Source organism: Prinia subflava, chromosome 2 (assembly GCF_021018805.1).
Source record: "Prinia subflava isolate CZ2003 ecotype Zambia chromosome 2, Cam_Psub_1.2, whole genome shotgun sequence".
Taxonomy (NCBI): Eukaryota; Metazoa; Chordata; class Aves; order Passeriformes; family Cisticolidae; genus Prinia; species Prinia subflava.
The window spans coordinates 46,407,738-46,425,059 of record NC_086248.1 but is presented as its reverse complement, the minus strand read 5'-3'; the positions used below and the strand labels follow the sequence as shown (position 1 = coordinate 46,425,059).

Below are 17,322 nucleotides of genomic sequence, written 5' to 3'. Positions count from 1 at the left end.
TAAACAGGATGTCCCTTGGAGGCAGGAGGGGCTGGAGCTTGCAGTAAAAGACTAATAACAAATAAAGCCTGAGGGGTAAAGTGTTTCTGCCTGTCCCAAACCAGACAAATATGTTGAGCCTTGACCTCAGTTTCTCCCTGAACCGGTGAGTTTGGAGAGGACTCTGGGACACGCTGAGGGCAGCACAGACTCTGCCTGACATGCTTCTGCTGCCACCAGAGCCACAGATGCATTCACTCTCCAACACTTAGGGGAAAGTCAGGTTTCAGAAAAATAGCTTCTTTCTGAATGCCAAGCTGACTAGTAGGTGAGATGTACCATTGCTAAGAACCCTCCACAGCTCTCCTGAGGTTTTGATTTTTCTTTATTCTTCATTCTGTGTATCACCTTTCAAATCCAGGGAGTCGCATCTTTCTGGCCTGTAGGAGAGATACCTGATACCACTCTTGGATAGACCCTGCTTTATCAGTTAGTGTGTCCTAGATGGAGGAATTACTGGATAAAACAGGGTCATCTATGGTACATGCACAGCTGGATTGGATCAGCCAGCTGATTTACCCTGATGCAAATCCATGAAAACCCCTCCCACAAGGGCAAGGACGTGGCTGTCACCAGCCATGCATGCTGCTTGCACAGGGGGTTAATGTTGCTCCAAGAAGAGGCAGTATGACGTGCACAAGGGCCCCTCCAGCTCTGTGTCATATCAGTGGGTCTGGGGAAAGCTTTGCTGGCTGCAGCCAGTGCAGGTAACATGAGTTGTGGGTGAGAGCCCAGGCTCAGGTATGCCCAAGCACTGGGAAAAAGCAGCTCTGGCCACAGGGCAGGAGGAACAGCAGAGGGATTTATCCTTAGCACCTTGCCAGGAAGGCAGGAGGAGCTCAAATCTAGAGCAGGGTTTTGTACAGGGAGTTGGTTTCAACACTGAGCCACTGCAGCATCCCACATCCATTTCGTAAATAATCCAAAGAGACCTAAGTGGGCAGAACCTGCAGCGTGGTGGAAAAGGAGGGCTGTGACAGTCTCACCGTCACCTTAAATGGTGTATTTAAATGTGTTATGTATTCATACAGACTCTCTCCCCCAGGCAAGGTCTTTATAACCTACTCGGTGGATACAGCAGTGGAGGTTATGAAATTTGTGAACTTCCTGTCTGTAAACGGATTTCAAACTGCCGTAAGTATTCCTTCCAGAAAAAATTACTTTCAACCAGGGAAGAGGCTTTTTTTAAAAAAAGCAGAGGCAATACACTGTCCATTTAAATGTTCTTCTGGTTATCGTCACATTTTGTAGGCTAAAGAAGATACAAATAGAATGAACTAGCCTTGGTCTTGCAAGCTGTAACTTAAATTATTTGACTTTCTGTTTATTTTTCTTCTAACTGAATGTTATGCATTGAAATATGCTTTAATAATGACCCTGGAAAATTTCAGTTAGTGACACCAGATGAGCAATAGTATGAGGGTTTGTGAGCTATTCCATTAATATTGTCTCATATTTGATCTGTAACATCAGTATTGCAGAAGGTCAATTTTATGTTCATCCCATCCTATCTTTTTTTCCTCCGATGCTATTACACCGTTGATTCTTCAGATGTGAGTAACTTTCTGCTAAAAATGATCTAAAAGTAGATTCTAAAATTCACACAGCTTAATGAAACAGCCCATCTCATGGTTTCGTTTGCTTTGTTATCCTTTTAAAAGTGATTTTGCTTTGTTATGCTTTTAAGAGGGATACTAAAAATCACTGGCCTGAAAAGGTCTGCGTCGTACTGTCTAATCCCATAAGCCACTCTCATTTTTACTGAATTTCTCATGAGTTTGCTTCATCTTAGAGGCCCACAGAGGCTCTAGGATTCAGTGTTCATCAAAATCTTGATTCATATTTTCTTAATTCAAGAGCATATGCTATCTGACCCCTCAACCTTCACTCTTTGGCTTCAATTCAGGAAAGCATTTAAGCAAGTGGCCATTATTAAACTGAATGAGACTCGGTGGGGAGCTTTGCACATGCTTATTTATTTTCATGAATCAAAGATTTTTTTACAGAGACTGCAATTATACTTCTCTCCAGTAGTTCTGTACTATGACCAATGCAAAAGAAAGCTTTTGGGCACCATAGCTTTACAGAGTAGAAGGCTCATTAATAGCACCTTTGCTGGACAGGCAACTCTTGGAGCCTGTTGCAGAATAATAAATGCAGCAAAATGGCCCTAAAGCAGGGAGACAAGTGGGCTCTCTGCATTCAGAAAGGGAAAAAGACTTGAGAGGAAATCAGGACTCTTCTCTCAGACTTGGAGAAGTTAATACTTACGCCATTAGTCAAGTCACTGATTGCTGGTTTCTGGGTTTACTGGGCGTGCAGAGAAGCAAGCAGTGTTGGTCATATTCAATCCTATGAAGCCCTCCACTGCCATGCTGTCTCTGAAGTCTGAGTGACTGCACCCAGTTATCAGTGACCTGGCTGACTTCCCACCACACCCCCTGAATATTTAGTTCAATATGAAGCTAAAGCTTCACACTCAAAATACCCTTGCAGTCAGAAAATAGCAGGCATTTGCAGCTATCAGATGGAGAAGGTGGGCAGCACCTTGTTCTGTCCAGTAAAAAGTGCCTGGGAGTTGGGGGCTGGCAGGCAGGCAGTCAAAGGCCAGCTGAGTGCGTGCAGGAGCAGCCCCTCTCTGCCTGCCTGCTGCCTGTCCAGCTTGACTCCGCACTGCACGGGACGGGAGAAGTGCGTGCACACGTTGCTTTCCTAAGGGAATTGGGCATGCTTGTCATAAACAAAGAAAGGAGTAGGTGCTCTATCAGTGCTGTAAAATGGGGAGGAAAGGTGAAGGGATGCTCACCACGGACTTTCATTCTCTTTCAGATTGATATCTTTGAGGACACGGTACGAGGTATTGACATCATTAAGTGGATGGAGCGCTACCTAGGTGATGTATGTAAGGGCAATTTAACCTTGTTTATAGCAGAGGTGACCTGAGGAAAATGCTTGAATTATTCTAACACACAGCAGGGACAGAATGAAAATGCAAGACCCTACTGGTGTCTTCACTACCCCTGTAGAAATGGCAGAGGCATTGCAGAGAGAGTGTAGGCAAACCTCACTCACATCTGTATCTGATGGCCCCAGAGCTCGCTTTTTAAGAAATGAAGTGCTAATCCTGGCATTTTTGCCAAATTCTAATGCCACCTGTTACATCCAGCCTGAAGCTACCATTGGAAAAGTTGTTCCTCCATCCACTTTTTAAATAGTGGGGTTTAGCTGTGCTTAGTTACAATGATATAATGATATCTGTATTTCATCCCAGGCTGCATAGTCATGGCAAATGTTAATCTTTCTCACCTGTAGCTTTACACTGATATCTAAAACGCTGAAGGGTTCTTCTGGATAAAACATCCTACATTTAAACTGGAAATTAGTATTCTCTTCACTGATACATAGATTTGCTCTCATCACTACATCTATGTAAGCAGTAAAACAGAGATTTATGTTGCTGCCAGTGCTGTCCCCTTCACTTCCTCTGAAGTTCCCCTGAGCAGTGAGTGCACATCTCCTCTAGGATCAAGTCAGGTGTTTGGAGACTATACCAGCACAGCTGGGTGCAAACTGGTGATTCTGTCCCTGGACAGGAGCCATCATGGACTGGCTTCCTTGGAATCTCACCCTGCTGAGTGGCCATTGGGTCTCTGACTCACTCTGGCCAGATCTCCATGGTTCAGGAACAGCATGACAGAACTGGTGGACTCTCTTCCACCTGAGCAAGGAAGCTCAACCATCTGAGCCAGCCCTACACAGGTTTCCTGCAGGTGTCCATGCAGGCATGATACAACTGCATGCACAGCCAGCCCGAGACCTCTGCCGTGGAAATGCAGTCATGCCTGCTGGGCTTGCATCAGGAAAAATATGGCTTGGACTCACTGTGTGTAATGTAGGTAATGAAACCAGAAGACAGGGTGACTTTGCTTTTGCCAAAAACATCGTTATCACTTAAAATACAAACTAGCAGACCTCCTCTGGGGCTTGTGCACAGTCACTAGGAGAAACCAGTACATGCAAAGAACAATCTCCTGCCTCCACCTGAGGATCTTTCTTGGACTGCGCACCCCAGAAAAGTTTGGTTTCCCTCACTGACTGTAGAGGCAGTTTCTAACTTCAAAACCCTTACATGTGTGTGGAGGAATGGACTGCTTGGACACAAGCAGAGGGAAGTGTCCAACTGCGCATGTCTCTTGCAAACCCTCAACATCTGTAAATGCTTATACACGTCAAACACAAGCAAAAGTAATTCTGGAGTATGTTGAGTCAGTGTAAAGGATAATGGCTCCTTACCATATTTGACCCTGTGGTGAGGCAGATTCTCTTGATACAGCACAGAAGGAAAGAGTTAATTAAGTGCCAGGCTGACTGTGATCCACAGATTTGGAAGCCTTACACAGCCTGATGTGCTGGGGATGAAAGGCAGGCCCCAGGTAAACACAAGTAGGAAGCTTTCATCTGCTGCATTTCAACTGGCCTGCCATTACGGAGGAGAGATGTTTCCCAGATATAAAGGATGGCCCCTCTCTGGAAACCTGAGCTCAGTGTGGGGCTGGGATTAAACAGGTCAGAGGCAAGATTCAGGCTCTCCTAGCAAGGTGGAGGAGCATTCCCTTCAGCCCATTGTAGCAGAGATGCAAGGTACCCCTAAACCTGCCCAGGCCATCCACAGCAGCCCCCCTCTGTGCACACTAAGAGCAGTAAGAAAAGATGTCATTTCTGCCACTGAGAGCCCAAGAAGTAGCTTCCACAGGCCACTGTCTTATGTAGCTTTATGTTTTAAAAGCCATAGATGACTAAATAGATGCACTTCTGCATAAGCTGTTGGAAAACATTTGGGTCTGAATTTGAAGACAAAAGTTTTCTGTGTATGCACATAGACACTCTATACTGATAAAAAGTAGCTTTTTATGACAGGGATTCCAAGTGTCAACTGGTAGCTGCTAATACATCTCTTGACATTTAGATTTTCTATATTGAGATGTTGAGAAATAACGAGGAGAACGAGTGTATGAGTTCTTCTGTATTTCCTGCCAGAATGAATGAGATCCTCTCATGTTTGCCAGGAACACAAAGATCACTTAAAACATAAACTGGCAGATTTCCGATCTGCCTCTACCAAACACGCTGTGCTTCTCAATTTCATAAAAGTGCTTTTCTCCCTAACAGAAGACGGTGATGATAATCATAGCAATCAGTCCAAAATACAAACAGGATGTGGAAGGGGCCGAATCCCAGCTGGACAGGGATGAACACGGCTTACATACTAAATACATCCACAGGATGGTAAGCAAGGACATGCTTTTGCTGTTTTATAAAGACTGTCTCTTCTCAAAAGACAAATCTGTCTCCAAACGGCAGGTTCTTTGCTTTGTTTTCCCTAATCCCCATAGTTAAACACTCCTCTTTGGAATTCATTAATCCTACCTCTCATCAGCTCCGTGTGCTCATTAACATCTGCTAAGAGGTTCAAGGAAGAAAAATCCTATTAAATATGCTCATCTTATTTCTTCATATTCTTTATTCAATGTTTTTCCCCTCCTTCACCTTCTTGAGCTCTTGTATAGCCCTGAGCACAATCTTATCTAACAGTGCCTGACCTTCCTCACTCTAAACCAGCCCCTCTTGCTTCAGCCATCGTGGAACTGAGGTCTTTTCTTAGGCAGCAGTAAAGCTGACTGGAGGATGGAATTGCAAAGCAAAGGCCACAGATGCAATGGGGCTCCTGGGGAGTGCACGGTTCCAGAGGAACAGACATCCATGTCCACAGCCTGTCCCAGGATGGACATTTAGCCCAGAAGAGCCCATAGAGCCATGAAGCTGACCCTTTCTCCCTCTGTTTGCAGTTAGCTGCCTTTCTCGCCCTGTAACCCATCTGATCCCCAGTCTGAATCTGCAGTCAGGTTTCTCAGAAGCTGTCACCAGGAGATGAGCTCTCAGCAGTGCTCTGCTGTCCGTACCACCCCTGGGCTGCCTGTGTCCAGGGCATGGGGAGCAGGCTGGGCCCTAGCTCAGACACAGACCTGGCCTCTGGCTGAAATCTTTCACCCGTTTGTAGGCCAAACAGGGGTGTTAGTCAGGCTTCACCAGTTCGAGATGGATTTCATGGGATTGCAGCTGCAGCTAAACCCACAATTATTTCACACCATGAAACTAAATGTTCAAGAAATGTTGACAGATCTTTCCTGTATCCTTTCTGTAGCCATGAAGAATTAGATTAAGTGGCCAAACCAAACAACACCGAGTCCACCAGCAACAGATCAAATCATTTAACAGAAGAGCAGTTTAATTAAGCAAGGAATGTTTTTATACATAGGGTTCAGATGCATGCAGAGAAAAATTGTCATGCCATTACAATAAAACTGGCATTTTGTTCTATTCTAGATGCAGATTGAGTTTATACAGCAAGGAAGTATGAACTTCAGATTCATCCCTGTGCTTTTTCCAAATGCCAAAAAGGTAACATACATGCATGCTTATTTACTTGCCGCATGATTAAGTGCATATTATTTTGATCACAGTGCAGCAGATGGAATCTTAAAAACCAAACACTCAATTTCTTGGTTCTTAATAGCCCACAAGTAATATTCCAAAGCTTATAGGTTTATGTATTCCAAAGTTTATGGGTTTATATACATGCAAATAAAAAACATTTCATCTACAATATAAATCAGTGTATAAATGTATTTCTAATGATGAATGTACAACTAAAACTCAAATTGCCTTGAGCACTGAAAGAATTTAAGTAGAGAGAGGCAATCTATACAGGAAGCATGCTTTTTATATTAAGCCTTTTATAATTTTGTCCAAATGCAATACTGATGAGTGAGATGGGCAGGATTTATGACTGATGTGAAGAGAGGGTCTGGAAGAGGGTGTGTTGAGAATATAAAAATAAAGAGTATAATGCATACTAAAGTACTAGGCTGTTGCTTGAATTTTGACAGGCCCATCAAAGGCAAGCTAAGATTTTTTAGGTCTTGCAATTTCATCTGCCCTCCTTACTTGTTTGGAGATTCATTTGAGAATAAGAAATAAGTAATGCAACAGATTCTACCTCACTGAGAGAATCTCTTGGATTTTTACAAAGACAAAAGTATTAAAAGGCTTCAGTTATAGCTTCCTCAGTTTCCTGCATTGTATTCATTCATGTTCACTTTGCATAACTAAATGCTTAGTGCACTGTTGGGTAGCTATCATGTTGCCCCTACGTACAGCTGCATTTTAGAAAAGAATGGAAAAATTATTTATATTTCTTTGTGTGCCCAAATTTTGGAACATGAGTCAGAATTTAAACAATGCTATCAATGGTTATGGGGCTGTGCAAGTCCCACCACACTTGTGCATTTTAGTGTAATGAAGTTCTTTATTTAAGCACCAATTTAAGATCAGAAATTTGAAGATATGTCCCTGGGTTTGTAAAATATGTGAGGTCCTTTGGATTGAACAGTACCTCTGGTACTTCATGCTATTCACATCCCTTCCTGAATGATCTCAGTCTGCTGCTTACCTTAACCAAGTACCTGGAAGACAGCAATGGTGGGAACTGGGCAGGCCAAAGGCAGGGAAGCAGTCAGCATTTTCAGTCAGTCTGTGATGGGGGGAAAGGGCTCCAGACCTTGGGGCTATTTGAGTGCCCACCATGTGAACAGACCACACAGTCTAGAGCCACTTGGCACCTTAAGGGTTGCAGAGATAAGTGTCCCAGGAGGCACTATAGCTGCCCTGGAGCTCTGAGACAGAACAGTAAGTTATGTTAATTTGGGCTCAACTTCATTTTTCAGAAGACTATTTAGTGTATAACAGCAGTTCTCTCAGACAGTGGTCTGTGAGGAATTTCCAGGGTTGGTTTATCCAGCTGCCTCTATCAAAGCATCAGGCTCCAGGCATCCTTCCTGCTCATCCTCTGTGTTCCACATAACCCTTCAGTTTTTCGAGAGGTGCCTTTCTCATTAAATTATGCAGATCAGCATTTCCTACTGCTGTTAAGCTTTAGTGTCTTTCTCCACATAATCCTTTGGTACTTCACCTACCTTCACCTAGCTACTTAATGATAATGTAACTGAGGACATCATGGGTGGAAGGAGAGCACCAGAGCCTGAACAAGTTGCAGTAATGAAGTCTGGAGGCAGTCAGAGGAAGTGAGGTACCTGAAAAACTGCCAAGTATGTGTACAATTGGATGATGTTGGCGGGCAAATTACTTCAATTTTGTCTTTTTTATACTGTCCTTTATATGTTTGAGTATTAGCATAGCTGGCAGTGGAATGAAGATTTGGAGGTTTCATCTGGGGATGGGGCTATTAGATGAGTTAATTTCATACACAGCACATCATAAAGCACTGCTGGTATGTGAAAATTAGTCGACCTCCAACAGGAAGAGATCTATGTGATCCAAGGAGCGTTCATTAGGAAACTGAATAATGAGGCGAGGAATGCACAACACACTGTTAAGGTAGAACTGGCATTTCCAGCTTCCAGTCTTACACTACTAAAGGAAACATGGGTCTTGCTGGTTCAAGGTTTGCATCACAACAATCCACAGAAATGTGTCCTCCTCATCTGGCCACCTGATGACTGAAGTGTTCAGCCAAGATTGCCTCATGCTAGAGACTCCCTCTGGAAGCAGCCAAGGGGTGAGATGGACAGAGCTGGTACCAGGGAAGGCAGGAGATGTCAAACCATGCTCTGCTTCACACCCCTGGACAGTCCTGTCCTCTGTACTAATACACTCTGCCCTCTTCCTACCAGTTTGAACTGCGGAGTTATCAAATACTGACCATATGGCATAGAGAGAATTTCCTCTCAGCTCACAGATACACAACCAGATTTTAAAAATATAAAGGACAGTAACCATTTTCCCTTTACTCCCACCTGCACTGACAGATGCTGTTGTGTGGCAAGGAAAAGCCCCTTTCTCACTCTGGATAAAAAATAGCAGCTAGAGCTACCCTTTACCTACACACATCCCTCAAATTAAAACTATTGCCAGAGCTGATTCATGTGCAGGGGCTTTTTGCACTGACTTCATTATGGAGGGTATTAAACAAAGCTGCATGAGCAGTTTTGGAAGCAAGGCACAGAGCTTGTCTCTAGATGTATAGTGTCTTTCTCATTTTATCCCAGTTGCTGATATCTTACCTACTACACATTTCTCTCACTAATTTCCATCTTAACAAATGATTTACCCATGTGGACCTCTATCAAATGCATTTCTGAAGTCCAGACTGACTGTATCCTACTGTATTTCCCTTGTCCAAAAAATGTAGTTTCTTACCAAAGGAAGAGAAAAGGCGCATTTGGTAAAACCCCTGCCAAATTTAATTGCATTTCCTTCTGTAGCTCTTAACAAGATTTAGTAAAGAAACAAGTTCCATGTAACAATGCATGTGCATGCAAACAATCATCTTTCTTTCTCCCAGTAACATTTGAGTTTCTTGGCCAATTCCAAAGAGCTTTGTCAAAGGAGTAAAATTCACAAAGATTAAAATCCATTCCTGTGCCAAAATAAAAAGACTAGCAAGTGGAGGCAAGAAGCCTTATTTTTGTTCCTACCAAAGGGAATGCTTTGGGGTCTTACCCTTGTGCAGTGAGATGTCCATCTGGAAGAACAACCCTCCACTTTAGGGAGACCACTGACCAAAGCCTGTCCTTTCTCAGCCACTGGAGAAAGAGGAAGGTCAGGCTTGATAGATACTTCTGCCAGTCACAAAGCTGCTTGTTCAGAAGCCTAGGTGAGTTCATACTAATGGGTCTGTAGGTGCCTGTGTGACTTACCTCCTCCTTCCTATACATAAATCCTGTAGCTCTAACAGTGTGGTTGCATCAGTTAACACAAACTGTGCCCTGAGCAGGGAAAGCAATGCAGCCTTGTTCCTACAGCTGTACAGGCCAAGGAAAAGACAGCCAAATTTGAGAAGCATGATCACGGGAATGAAAGGTTTGGACTGCAGCTAGGCTGCTTGCTGGCAGCAGGAGATGTGCAACCCATGCCAGGGCATCCCCTGGCGAGGCACCAGAGATGTGCACGCCAGCAGCTTTTTGCTCTGTCCTCTTGGAGCTAGCTCCACTAGCTTGACAGGAACTGTGCTGCTCCTAACAGGGGCTATCTTGGGAACACACTGCTAAATAACAGGCCCAGGGACCAAGTGCTGGATGTGCTGGCTCCTCATATTGCTTACCTGCTGTCTCATTTTGGCTATGTTCACGTGTCTCTAATTCCTAAACAAATCTCTGTCTCATGGTGACCATGAAGTGGTTTTGGTCAAGGATCTGTCCCTCTGTTAATTATAATAGCCCTTCACCACTAGACATCCAGGCTGTCCATATGGAAACCTCCCAAGGCTGTGGGAATGTGGGAACATCAGGTCTGGACAGGCTCATCTCCATCAGCAGGCTCTCACTCTCCAGTGCCATAGTGGTCCCAGCTTCATTATGTTAATGGATATTAGCCAACCCTATGAAGGACTGCACCTTTTCCGGGATGCAGGCATTGGTGGAGGTTTGACCCTGCAAATCTGGAGATGCATTAGTTTCCTCAAGCTCAGCATCAGTCTCAGGCTTCTGCCCTGTTGGTCAGACCATATTTTACTTGGCAAAAAAAGGTGCAAGGAGAGGGGGAGAGAGCTATCAGCAGGCAGAATGTTCCTGTAGGGTCCCAGTCTTTTATTGATCCTCATCCCAATGTTGAACATGCTGTATGGATCCTTTAGCAGCTATGAAGGTGTCAGCCTTTCCCTGCTAGGGGCACTGAAATCCTCTCCTCTCTCCTCTCCTCTCCTCTCCTCTCCTCTCCTCTCCTCTCCTCTCCTCTCCTCTCCCCTCTCCTCTCCCCTCTCCTCTCCTCTCCTCTCCTCTCCTCTCCTCTCCTCTCCTCTCCTCTCCTCTCCTCTCCTCTCCTCTCCTCTCCTCTCCTCTCCTCTCCTCTCCTCTCCTCTCCTCTCCTCTCCTCTCCTCTCCTCTCCTCTCCTCTCCTCTCCTCTCCTCTCCTCTCCTCTCCTCTCCTCTCCTCTCCTCTCCTCTCCTCTCCTCTCCTCTCCTCTCCTCTCCTCTCCTCTCCTCTCCTCTCCTCTCCTCTCCTCTCCTCTCCTCTCCTCTCCTCTCCTCTCCTCTCCCCTCCCCTCCCCTCCCCTCCCCTCCCCTCCCCTCCCCTCCCCTCCCCTCCCCTCCCCTTTTCGATCCCAAGCTTTTCGATGCTGTCATTGACATCAGACTTCCTTTGAAACATGCTGAAATTAGCCAATGTGATGGCAGAAGAGAAAGAGAGACAAGGCAAGCTGTGAGATCACACAAAGTTCATTTATTTAGGAACCCAAATACAATTCTGAAGCCAAATTAACATTTCTTGTTGTTACAGGAAGTGCCTAGAACAGACAAAATGAAATTTTCCTTGGCAGGGTCTGACGGAATCTGAAAGGTTCTGGTAGAGATTCAGAAGGATTTATGGGATTAGCTTTTATTTTCCTTGTTTTTTTCAGGAACATGTGCCTACCTGGCTGCAGAACACTCACATTTATAACTGGCCGAAGAACAAGAAGAACATCCTTTTGCGGTTGCTGCGGGAGGAGGAATACATTGCTCCTCCGATAGGACCTTTACCAACACTCCAGGTTGTGCCGCTGTGAGCATTACAACTTAAAGCACATGACGAGTGGTTGTTAAAGGGTTGTTCCTGGCAGGGAGCCAGCACTCTTCCAGATGGCTCTTTTTGATGACAGAAGACACTCTTTCTGCTAAAGGAATTGGTTGTCTTGGGTTACTCAGGCTCAGCTTGTTCTCTACCATGTTAAACATCTATTTCCAAAGCTGATGGGGCAGAAGTCTCTTCTCTAGATTTTTAAATAAGCTACAAATGGAAAGAATGCCCACTTTTATTTTACCATCTGGTTTTAACATATTCCTTGTATTAGTCATTATAGCAAACAAATACCAGAAATAATGTTGCAATAAGTGTAAAATAAAAATTACATCCTCCTTTTTGCTCAGGGTTTCTTTAAAGATATTCCCGCTCTGTATAGCATTACTGAACCATTAATTTGTATATACACTACTGAATATATTTGCCTTTTGTAAGGCAATCTTATATACTGTGTCCACTTCTATTATTGCTGGGGATAACGGAGAAATGGGTTGGGTAAGGCAGATTTTCCTTAGCCTGTCATGCATAAAGAGACTTGTCTTCAATTAGAGGACTTTTAGATCTGAAATCTCTAGAGTTCCCTTTCCTCCCTTTCCCTTCCTTGGTCCCTCACACCTCCAGTGTTGCAGCAATGGTCCCCAAAAGAAGAGATGAAGTCATGCCTACGTGTGTGCTGTCAGTGCCATGGAACACTGCAGTATTTTTTATGGCAGCCTTTAGCTTCACTACTGCTCTTCAGCCCTTATTTAAAACAGAGCATGTCAAAGGACAATTGGCATTTGGAAAGCCAGCAATTGTTAAGAGAAAGAACATTGACTCCTACAACTTGCTGTATGCAGTATGGAACAATAAAATAATCAAAGATGGAGAGCCACAGGGTGCTGGCCACCAGGATGGCTCAAAAACATCACGTCTGCTAACACTTGAACATTTTTTAACAGACCACATAAGCATGACTGGTGAGGATTTTTTGCATTTTAACAGCCTTAACCTTACTGAGGTAACACTGGACCGTATTGGCTTAAAATTCTGCAGCCCTTGTTCTTTAGAACAGTCGTACCAAGATCTTCCTCAGCTTTAATACTTGTCATAGAATGACCCAAACACAGCTTTATAAAAAAGTACATGTGTTTGGTAGCCTGAAAAGAAAATGAGCCCAGAAGTTGATACTCCTCGTACAGTATCCAAATTATTTAATTAGCTTTCCATGGAGGGGATGCAGCATGTGCTTTATGGTGCTCATGGGGAAAGAATTAAAACTCAGATTTTCCTTTAGCAGACTTTTGCAAAAATAATTGCAACCATTCAAGAGAAGGGTGTATTCAGTGTTGTCAACTCTTATGATTTTGATTGTGGTATTTGCTGTGCTTCTTGCAATTCCAGTTTCAAAGGGGAAGCTCAACAACTGAAACAGGCCAATACCTGACATGCCAGCAGCTTCTTGAGAAGGCACAATAAAACTGTGTTAGGCAGTGGTACTTCTTGGCACCTACTTACATGTGGGGAAAGGAGGTCTGGTTTTCATGTGATAAATTTTCAATTAAGAAAATAACTTTCTAGTATGTGGTGACAGCCTAAAATCATGACAGAAATCTATCTTAAATGGTCAACAAAGTAAAGACAAAAGGAGTGGGATGTGGGTCGATATTTGAGGTCATCTGGAGTGCACCACAACATCGAGCTCAGCCTCTAGGTTATGCGAGTCTCCTAAAATGAAGGCATTATCTGCCAACCCAGTATGGCTGCCTCTGTTATTTTAAGGTTTCTGAAGTGTTTTAGCACTGTGAAATAATCTGTCTCAAATGGCTTCTGAGCCTCTTAGCCAATTTCTGCCAGATCTAATAGGGAGAGCTCAAAGATACTAAGTGCCTGTGAGTTTCACGGAAAGAATTACCCAAGCAAAGAGCGAGTCCCAGACCCAGAGGCTGAGGAGGGAGAGGTTCTGGTCCCTTCCCAGAGGTGGACAGCTGGCCACCCTGGCCCTGGCAGGGGGCTGGGAGGCCGCCTGGGGTACACAGCCTGCACAAGTCTGGAGGAGAGAAGCGTGTAGGGAATGAGGCTGTGTCAGTTCTGCTGCTTGCAAAGCAGCATATTAGGGAGTGCAGTTAAGCATTCAAAATGATTAGTGAGGCTGGGTAGTAAATTCCTTTCATCATTTTGACTGTCATCTGAAAATATGCACTCTAGATTTACCACAGATTTGCTTGGTTTGGGCCAGGGAATTTCATTAAGTAAGTCCTGCATCATGTGATGCACAAGGTTGCATTAAATGGTCCGGTGATTATTTCAATTCTTCTGTTTGAACAATCCTTTTCTGCAAAACAATACTAACAGAGTGAGGAAGAAAAACTAAGCTTTGCTGTTTGGGAAATACAAAGAGCCCAATCTATTTAACTGCTGGGGCTCTTTTTTTTTTTTTTTTTTTTTTTTTTTTTTTTTTTTTTTTTTTTAATCGAATATCCATTCCCAGGATTCATTGATCTTTACATTAGTTAGAGCATCCTACAAGGGCAGAAACCATGATGGGGAGAGTGTGAGTAATGAGCTAGCAGCCTAGTGAATCATTTCCCCTAAAGCTTTGTATTTGTAGAGAGACAGATGGTGGGAGCTGTGAAGAGGGAGAGGCAGGAGAAAAGCCGGTTTTTGCAAACAGCAGAAGTACAGAGGATGGTGAGGAAAGAAAAAAATCAGCAGGTAAGGGAGAAGAAGAGGCTGAGAATACACCAGCTGTTTCAAAACTAATGCATTAATGTTAAAATGGATTAGGGTTAAGGGAAAATACAGAAAGGAAATTGCAGAAAACAAGAGCTTTGTGGCTGAGAGAGGCAAAAATTACCAAGAGCAGCCCTCAATATGTATTTGTAGATGAACTCTTGAGTCAGTTATTAACTTCATGTGCAAATAACAGAGAAGTAGCTGAAAGTATGCAAGACTCCATCCTGCAGGCTGGCAGTGCTGCTGCCAAGCTGCAGGTACCCAAGGAGGCAAAAGGCATCACTTGGATGGCCACAGCATGAGGGGTTTGTCTCACAGCACCTGTACATTCGCAAGAGGTGTGTGGGAGAGGAAATCCATTGTCCCTTACATGGAAAGTTAGCAAAGCAAGAGAGTTACATACTTACCACTGGGATGAGTGCAGCATTTAGATAGAAATAGAGGATTTTGAGACAGTCTGCTTTGAAGGCTTGCCAAAACTCATGACATTATTGCACATAAAGATATTTTTATGCAAGTCACCTGTGTGACAAAAGCAGGGTTGCAAAATTTTATCCCACAGTTAAGTTAGATCGGCCTCTCCAGAGAGGGATGTGTAGAGTGATTCAAGTACAAAGGTAATTTAATAAAGCCTTGTACTCAGGACATGAAATGCTGCCCTAAGAGCTCATTTGCTCCTGGTAGGGTCTTAACTGCCATCATTTGATGCCATTTAAGAAAATAAAGGAGCAGACTTCCCTGCAGTCCCTCCAGGACCACCAGCAAGGCAGATAATGAAACTGGCTCCTTAAAACAGCTCCACCAAAGGGTGCCTTGCTGAGAGCCTTTCCCTCATCTCCAGCCAGGCTGCAGGTAGCAGAGACATGGGCATCTCAGTAACAGCATCACTGGGGAGCGAACTTGGGCAGTGTGGTCAGGAAGCTCCGCAATGAGATAAGAAAAGGAGCCATTCCCACCATTTAGGACGCTTCTGGGTTGTCAGATGGAGGCACTGGTAAAGCTGACAGAGACCCCTCGTCTTAAAAGGGAAGAGGATGTGGGAGGGAAGAATTGGGAGCTCTATGGCCTTGCAGTACAAGAGGTCTACAGTGGTAATGAAGTACAACACGTCTCAGAGAGTTCCCTCACCCTCAGTGTGCAGAACAGGTACACGTTATCTTCCAAAGCAAACATCTCTTGTTACACTTTGGCTTTAGTTTAACAGGTTCCTCCATGCCCACAGCTGTGGCAGTCTGCTATTGTTTAACCTGTGTTTGGGAAACAGACCCTGCCTGGAAGGTCACAGCTTTCATCAGCCTCCTCCTCCACCATCCTTTATCAGAATGTTGCCGCAGGGAAGCGCTGCCACAGCACTCAGTTTGCAGTATCAATGGGCTGGCACCGCTCCTTCTCCCCAGAACCCCCAACATGGGTCTTCTGCAGAAGTTCCAGGCTGGCACACAGCACACTGATATCATTACACATCTCCAGTGAGTCACTTCTCCTTGAGCTGTGCCAATGGATGCTCACACACTCCCCTCGGCCAGCATGAACCACACTGGCACATGAACATCTCACAAAAGCCACTTGCAAAACCCTCTCTGAGACATCAGACACACCTCTCCCACCTGCATATTACAACCAGTGCAGGAAGAGAAATGCCTGTATTTATGGGTATTTGTATACAAAGTTATTGCTCACAGCAAGAGGTGTTCTCTGGGCTGCAGGAGAAGGACATCTGAGCAAGCAGAGGTTCCACTGCCATGGCAGAGGGGCGACAGATGCTGCTGCCCACACAGGCAAAGCCAAACCAGGCCCTGAGATGCCAGACCACAGAATAAGGCAGCTGAGTAGCAGCATGTCCAATCCACCTCCAAATTAGGCCAAGAATAAGATGGAATTGCTTAGCCCTACTCCAGCCTTAATCGGCTCGGAGCCCAGCCTCAGCCTGATCATGGAAGAGTGCATACACATCAGCTGCATGTCCCTGTCTGAGGCCAAGATCACTTGTAAACAAACAAAAAACCATCTAAAGCTAAGTTTCCCAGCCTGTCCAGATCTGCCAGCTAGGCTACATTTCAAGGGCTCGCTGATGTAGACAGGACCAAACAAACACAAACACACACACTCCCCACATCGTGGCTCTGAGCACTGCATGCCACTGCACAGATCCATGCAAACGGCAAGAAATGTCACCAGGGTTTTTAAAAACATTTTTTCTTTACTGAAAAGTATCAGGGACTTCTCCAGTTTCCAGAGGGTGAGGGGCAAGCGTCTAATCTCAGGTAAGGGGAGTTTCACAGCAACCTTTGCAGACACCAAGTCCTTGGGGCTAATGGACAGATCCAGGGAATCTCAGGTGAAACTTGGACAAACCCAGTGGATGTAAATCCCCGCAGGATTGCCTGTTGTGGAAAGGGGACCTGCCAAGGAGTAGGAAACTTCCCAGGACCTCCTTTGACAGATGAAGCCCTCTCTGACTCATACCGCTCTTCTAAGAATGGGAAAACGCACACTGTTGGAAAGTTCCAGAGAACCTCAAGAGCGTGGTTTTCTGGGGCTGCTGAAGGTACGATAATGGCAGACACTGGACAAACACCACCCTCCCGCAAAAGCTACTAAAATAGGTAATAACTAGAATTGATTTTTTAAAAATCATTACTAGCACCACCTGCGGTGAGCTCATTCTGCCTGAATTTCATTCTCTGGATTTTCCACTTTTTTTTTAAGGAAGTATATCCTGGAAATACTGTCTTGGAGGCCTTTTTCAAAGCTACCTTCCTTTACTTGGGCTGACAGTCCTTACAGTATGTCTGTTCTGTTTTTCATCAGCTACGCCCAGTGAAAATCTGGTGAATGTGATGCATTGTGACTGCCACATTCAGCACTGCAATGTTCTCATGCCAGCCTCAGGATTTCCAGCAAGCAGCAGGTGCTGCACTTCACTGTTAA

At 44.5% G+C, this 17,322-nt stretch overlaps 1 protein-coding gene across 3 annotated transcripts in view; it reads left to right on the top strand.

The window, feature by feature from the left end:
• Nucleotides 1–14,125, top strand: part of TRAF3IP2 (TRAF3 interacting protein 2) — a 28,427-nt gene extending 14,302 nt beyond the window's left edge. Inside the window, exons 7-11 of one of the 3 annotated variants that reach the window (XR_010079251.1) lie at nt 1,085–1,173; nt 2,869–2,932; nt 5,209–5,325; nt 6,424–6,498; nt 11,516–11,579. Coding sequence is in view for 2 of the 3 variants with exons in the window: in XM_063389823.1 (XP_063245893.1) it covers nt 1,085–1,173; nt 2,869–2,937; nt 5,209–5,325; nt 6,424–6,498; nt 11,516–11,662 (497 nt within the window). In the remaining variant the exon portion in view is untranslated. Of the gene's footprint in view, nt 1–1,084; nt 1,174–2,868; nt 2,938–5,208; nt 5,326–6,423; nt 6,499–11,515 lie in introns of those variants that run through there. The other 2 variants (XM_063389823.1, XM_063389824.1) reach the window with 2 other exon arrangements.
• The last annotated feature ends 3,197 nt before the right edge of the window (nt 14,126–17,322 follow it).